At 42.3% G+C, this 7,121-nt stretch overlaps 1 protein-coding gene across 1 annotated transcript; it reads left to right on the plus strand.

Moving 5' to 3' along the window:
• Nucleotides 1-337: 337 nt before the first annotated feature.
• LOC119904807 lies at nucleotides 338-5,967 on the plus strand. The gene is made up of 9 exons (XM_038721489.1): nucleotides 338-670; nucleotides 1,070-1,156; nucleotides 2,126-2,282; nucleotides 3,029-3,159; nucleotides 3,289-3,530; nucleotides 3,703-3,827; nucleotides 4,016-4,146; nucleotides 5,316-5,559; nucleotides 5,950-5,967. The coding sequence occupies exons 1-8, from the start codon at nucleotides 418-420 to the stop codon at nucleotides 5,513-5,515; spliced, it is 1,326 nt and encodes a 441-aa protein (XP_038577417.1). The 5' UTR covers nucleotides 338-417; the 3' UTR covers nucleotides 5,516-5,559; nucleotides 5,950-5,967.
• Nucleotides 5,968-7,121: the final 1,154 nt, after the last annotated feature.

Genomic DNA, 7,121 nt, shown 5'->3' on the forward strand with positions numbered 1-7,121 from the left:
AGATTGATATTTACCTCTCCTCCACTCTGTAGGGCGAGAGCCTGCAGGACTTAAAAAAATCAGGCAAAAACATAAAATAAAAAGTGTGCAACGTGTTTCAGCGTCGTCAAGGTAACGTGATAAAGTGGCAAAGTGCTGTCCCGTTCCTGTTTACAGCATTTTGAGCCCTTGCAGCCTCTTGGACTCAATCACTTTGCAAGTGACGTCAGTAAAGTCTGTAAGGGTTCAGGGTTTAGGGCTTAGGGGGGACATTTGGATTGGGCCATAAATTGTGATCTGTTTCTGCTATTTCCGCTTTATGTTTGTGTGTGTCGTCGGACAACATTTGCTGAGGCACCCAAACCCGGAACAACAACGTTCGTGCAAATGTGCACAGGTACTCGTACGTAAAATTAGAGCTGCGAGAACAAATTAAAGATGCTTTACTGGATGAACGGGAACAGCGGCAGCTCGGAGAACCTCGACAGCCTCAATAACATGTCCAAGACGGAGATCCTGAGAGGAATCGTCACCGAGAAACTGACAACAGCCGCGCAGGAAATCTTAGCGGTGGTAGAGAGAACCGTAGCCGGGTACGAGGAGGAGGCTTCGGGCTTCAGACGGGAGATCGACCGGCAGAGGAGGCAGCTGGAGGTTCTCCTGCAGCCTCGGGTCAAACTAGAGAAAAGAGGTAAGTGGCTGAGTTAACGCAGTAATAAATGGCACGCTTTGTTCTTTTAAGATGCGGAACTTTGTTTAAAAAACTGCTAATTTAAAGTTTATTTGCCCGCTGACAAACGTGCAGACTGCGGAGGACATAAAGTCGAAGCGTACACATGTTTTCACGATATCACTTAAAAATCGGCATACAAAAAGTTATATTTAATGTTGTAAATGAAGTCGGTTTTAACATTTGGTTCATGGGGCCTTTTTGTCAGTTTTGTTACACTAACGTTATGCGGGACTTTGATTTCAGGGACCTTTGGTTTTCCAGAAATCCTGAAATAACAGTGTTGCATATCTGATAAAAGCTGCTATGAAAACACTCATATTAACTGACTTTCTTTTACTTGTGCTTGACCACATGAAGCCCTGAACCCAGATGTTGAAGGCCCTGAGGTGGAAGAAGAGGAGGAGGAGGAGGAGCAGCGGCGGCGGCGGCGCACACATCAGTCAGGTATGTGGGTCTTTACAAGAAACCAATTAAAGTTATTAAGAGCTGCATGACGTTGCTCGCTGCTAAAAATTTGCAGTTTAAGTGTTGGAAATCATTGAAATACTGAAAGAGTGGATGTTGAAATATAATTGCTGAAAGAAGTTCAAATGAAAGTGAAAGAAGTTAAAGCTTCTATTTAAGTGAAAGCACTGAATAAATTTGCAATGAAAGTGCTGAAAGGGGTTGAAGTGCAGGTGGTAAATTGAGCTGAACCGATATTATTGGCAGATGTGAGCTAATTGCAGTCTTATAACAAGATCATTTTTGTTTGTTATGTGTTTCTGAAAAGAAGAAAAAATAATTTTGGCCAATATATCAGATTTTAAAATTCAAAGTGAAAGCGTAGTAGTAGTAGTTGTAAAATGTGTATCAGCAGAAGTTGAGAATTTATAGTTTTTCTTAGTTTTTTTTTTACCTTACTTACATTTATGTTTTATTTTGTTTTTTGGGTTAAACATTAGTGGTGTGTAACGTAATTGATCCTAAGGACCTGATCCGAAAAGAAGATCCAATCCGTGACTCAAAAACCATGGTATGACCCGAGCCCAGAGTTATGTAATACGTTGCACCTTATTTGTAGATGGTGATAGGCAAATTAAGTTTTTAAAAATACCAAAAACATTACATTTGTAAATTATATGCACATAAATATGAAGAAATTTACTGCCAAAGCAGTTAGTCAATTAATCAGTTAGTTGATTGACAGTAAATTAATTGGAAAACATTTTGATTGTTGATTAATCATTTACGTTTTTTTTGTTTTTTTTTAAAGAATAACATGAAAGTGAATATTTTTATAGGCCCAATCAATGAATCTATTCATGATGTATGTCATATTATGCAGATAATGTAGTTGTGTTTCTCAGCCATCATACACCCAGTATTAAATTCAAAATGGGACTTGAGATGTTTGACTCCATCTGTGTCCAGGTGTGGAGGACACTGGGAGCCTGGGCCTCATGTGGTTTGATGATGATGATGATGAAGAGGGTGACGACGAAGAGCAGCAGCTGTCAGCACAACCGGCAACTAGCTCCAGAAAGAGACGAGAAGATCTGAAGGACCCAGATTATCAAATAAAATCAAGGTCTCAAATCCTGCTTCAGCCCACTCATACTGCCAAACCAAAAGTATGTGGACACCCCTGTGGTCAACAAGTTGTTGGCTGGATGTTATTAGCTATTTACGAGGGGTGTGTCAAGATATCGTGCCATGGGATCCCCCAACATTAAAACGGGACAATATTTCCCATAGAGTTGAAAACTCTCACGGTAGCAGAGCTGCCAACTCTCACATATTGAGCCAGAGACTCGCACAATTTACACTTTCCACACGCTGTCACGCCAAACATCACTTTTCTCGCACAGTAAAGGAGCTGGTAGAGTTTTGCAATATAAACATCTAAAAACTGAGGCGCAACATTGCTCTGTTTAGGACGGTGAGGTGCACTTCATCGGAGGTGATGAACGTGTGTGTGGATTTGTGGTGAGATTTCTGCCTGAATTGTGCAGAAGGTTTTGAACATGAACATAAAACCTGCTGAAACACAGGAGCTATTAGAGTCCAGGAGTTTATAACTGTACTAAAATGAATAAATTTATTGTTGAGGTGAAACGGTGCCATAATCACATTTATAGTAGTTACTTCCCTCAAACACACAAAAGAGAAATGCTGATCAACAGGAGAATACATATTTAATGTTCTACAACCACACGTGGGTGTAATATTCCAGTGTTCACATACTTTTGGCCGTGTAGTATATATTTAACATAAAGACATGAAGTCAGAAGAAGTTATTTTGTTATTAACCTGCTAACAATCTTCACCCTCCAGGTCATTTTCCCCCAGAGGCCGGTCTGACAGGAGAAGGCTCGGCAGACCTCGGATCATTGACACACAGGACCACATCGATCTCAAGATCCGCATCCTGGAGCACTCACAAGCCGATATGCTCTCAAGAAGCGGTACAGTTCAAAGACTTATTATTAGTCCTATACGTTATGATTGATTATTGACTGAATTAATAACTTATCTGCACAGAGGCTTCAGTTCAAGATTAACTGAACGTCACAATAATTTTTTCCCTGTTTCAGTGTTTCAGAAATGTCCGGTGCAGGAGCTGCAGTGTCCTCTGGGACTGCAGGAGGCGGACTTCCTCGACCTGCTGAGGTCCACCTTCCCTCAGCTAGCTGCTCAGAAACATTTTGACTTCTTCACATCCGACAGGAGCAGGAGGCTCCAGTCTCTGAGAGCAAAGACGCTGACACCAGAGGAGATCTACAGGAGCATCAGGCTCACCGGAGCAGGACACTCAGCCCTCTACATCCGACTGAAGGTACTTCGAATTAAAAACAGCATCGTCTGTCATGTTTTATTTTTTTTAACCACTTTTAACCAGCAACATTGCCCCTTTTATTGCCTGTTTGGCTAGTCGTTTTAATATCACGGGTGGGGCAGTTTGATGCAGAGATCGGTCTCTTTTTTTGGGGGGAACAAACCTGTTACAGACAGGAGAGGATCCCCAGACCAGCGGCAAAGACCTTCATCCTGTACAGAGGCCAGATGATGCCACTAAAGACTCTCCACCCAGCTCCGCCACCATGTCGGCTGATGAAACCCAAACGTGCTCCTGGTAACTAAATATTTTTGCTCACAGATCTGAGCAAATCAGTTTGTATTTCAGAATTTTTTTTTATTTCAGCAAAATTTTATGCCAAAGTTCTTGGTAAAACTTCCAATTTAAATCAGTTTTTTTAAATAACACGTAAAGTCATCCAGGATAATCAGATATTGTGTATTAACTAAATATTCATGTTTCAGGTTATCATCTCCCAGCAGTTCGTCTGGGAAGAGGAGGCGTGGCAGACCTCGCCTGGGTGAAGGACCGACTCACCACTTCCTCAAAGTGTGCATGCTGGACGATTCCCAGTCCGACGTCCTCTCAAAAAATGGTGAATTTAAAAGATGCATTTATGAATGGACTAAATGCATGTTGGAAGATAGATAGAACAACTTACACAAAACACGCATGAGGTTTAAAAAAAAGAAAACACATAGACACCCATCAGCCATAACATTATTCAAATTAGCTTTATTGGCATGAATGTGTAACAACAATATTGCTAAAGCATCATACAAACTACATAAGAACAATCAACCCCATAAAAAAAAAATATTAACAATTAAAATAAAATGAATAAATAAAACACAACCTTATGACCGCTGACAGGTGAAGTGAAAGACACTGATTATCTCGTTACCATGGCACGTGTCAGAGGGTGGCATATATTAGGCAGAAAGTGAACATTGTGTCCTCAAAGTTGATGTGTTAGAAGCAGGAAAAGTGGGCGTTAGGTGTAAAGATTTGAGCAACTTGGGACAAGTTCTGATGGCTAGATAACTGGGTCAGAGCATCTCCAAAATAATCTGCAGTGGTCAGTACCTGTCAAAAGAGGTCCACGGAAGGAAAAGCGGTGAACTGGCGACAGGGTCATTACAGACCAAGGCTCACTGATGCATGTGGGGAGCGAAGGCTAAAATACTGGACCACGGAGCAATGGAAGAAGGTGGCGTGGTCTCATGAATCACATTTTCTTTTACATCACCTTTGGCTCCTCAGCGAGGCCCAGTGGTCCATGCTGGACTCAAGCCAGATTCCCACTGATTGAGCTAATGCCACCGCTCAGATCCCCTCCGTCGCACAATCTGGTGTCTGTCCATCAGGTAGTCAGTAACCTAGGAGGTATCTGCCTGCATCTTTTGGCGCTTCTCCGGCAGTAGAATAGGCAGACTGTGTTAAAAGCAGTGGAGGAATCAAAGAACATGATCCTCAGTGTTACCAGCCTTGTCCAAGTGAGTGTGGGCTCGCTGGAGCAGGTAGATGATGGCATCCTCGACACCCACCTCAACAGGGCTCTACAGTGCGAGTATTTCACTCACAAATGCCCCTAAAAATAGATAGAAACCAAGGGGAACAGATTCGGGCATGTTTCCTGGTGAGGGAGGGTTTGTGTTGCTGTGGCTGTGTTGAAGTCCATCAGGGGGGCCACAGTGTGACTCGCTGGATGGAGGTTGTTAAGAGGTAATCTGTAAATCTTGGTGAATCTTTTGTCTGTTTCAGTGTTTCAGAAATGTCCGGTGCAGGAATTGCAGTGTCCTCGTGGCCTACAGGAGGCGGACTTCCTGGACTTGCTGAGGTCCACTTTCCCTCAGCTGGCAGGAGACGACAAACGTTTTCACGTCTTCAAGTCCGACAGGAGCAGGAGGCTCCAGCGGCTCAAAGTGAAGACGCTGACACCAGAGGGATCTACAGGAGCATGAAGTCCACCGGCGTAGAAAAGACGCTCCTTTACATCCGACTGAAGGTAGATACTGCAGAATTATCCACTTCTTATACTACATACAGTATCTCAGACAAGTGAGCACACCCATCACCCATCAAATGTATCTTTTCATGTGACATTAATGTAATGTGTTATTTTTAGGGGACAGCAAATTTACACTGTTATACAAGCTGTATACTCACTTCTTTACATTCTAGTAAAGTGTAATTTCTTCAGTGTTGTCACATGAAAAGATATAATTAAATATTTAGAAAAATGTGAGGGGTGTGCTCACTTTTCTGAGATACTGTATATGTCCCTGCTCTGTAAGGCTCTGACACTATTTAAGGTTTCATATGAGATAGTTAAGTAAATTAAACTAGCATCAGATTTGATTTAAATTAAAAATAATTTGGGAACAAACTCTTGCAGACAGGAGAGGAGGAGGAGAGGGGAAGAGGAAAGAGTTCCACCTTTTACAGAGAAGCGACGACACCACCACCGATTCTCCGTCCACGGCGCTGAAGTGATAAAAACTGATGAAGCCAAGCTCAGCTCAAGGTAATTTAAAAATAATTTACCAGTAGAACAGCAGATATTTATTTTCTTCAACCCATAACAATAAACTTTGTGTGATATTTTACAGTTGATCTGTACTTCAGGTCCTTGTGATTTATTGGCGGACATATACGCTGATTTATATATATGTGCGGCTCCAAACAGGGAAGTGTTGTCAAGGAGGGCTAAAATCAAGAGCTGTTTTAAAACTGTTGTGTAAAATGTAGTAGTGTGGATTTATTCCAAGTCTGAGTGACAGTCCCTTGGCATTGTCACAAGGCCAAATGTGAGTGCTTGTTCAAACGTCGGGGATAAAAGGATAGCATTGTAGGTGGGGGGATAACACACAAACCTACCCCCCTTGTGTGAAGTCTATCCTTCAGGTGTTCTCTTCTCTTGGGCTCGGTTACTTGTTAGTATATTATCAGCTTAGTTGTGCAGGGTCCTGATAACTTCGGTGACAGTCAAAGAGTAATTTGGTCTGTGTGTTGGTTTCCGGTATACTCCAATGTGGAGGCTCCTGTTGTCGTCAATGCTAGGGCACGGTCCAACATGGCCAAACTGATGTCGCTGACATCCTCTCTGTGAATTTGGTGTCACTGTCCACAGAGTTCATGTGTTCTGTGAAGGTCTGCACTTCTTGGGTCCCATGTGTAGTCCACAAAGTTATACCAGTGGCTCGGTGCTGTTCCTCAAAAGGAGCTTCTACTTCTTCTATCTATGTTGGCCACAATCGGAGATCCTGGTCTTGAAGTATCTTCAACCAAGTCCAGTTGCCCTTGATTTTAACCCTCCTTGGATAACCTGTACGACTGAAAGATTGTTAATTTTAAGTGTTGTCATAATTTCTAATTCCATAATGTGAGGACTCAAAACATTACAATGCATGTGCAAGCAATGTTTAAAATTTGTGCTTCACAGCTGCCGTGTTCAACATTTGTAAAGTAACAAAGTGGATTTTCTGTCTAGCAGCTCAACATCCCAACAACAGGCCATGGAAACAGGGGAAGCTGATGATGATGCTGCTGAGAGCCAAGTGGACTCCA

The sequence above is a fragment of the Micropterus salmoides genome, unplaced genomic scaffold (assembly GCF_014851395.1).
Source record: "Micropterus salmoides isolate LMB-PRFRI ecotype aquatic unplaced genomic scaffold, ASM1485139v1 Ms_hic_scaffold_1552, whole genome shotgun sequence".
Classification (NCBI taxonomy): Eukaryota; Metazoa; Chordata; class Actinopteri; order Centrarchiformes; family Centrarchidae; genus Micropterus; species Micropterus salmoides.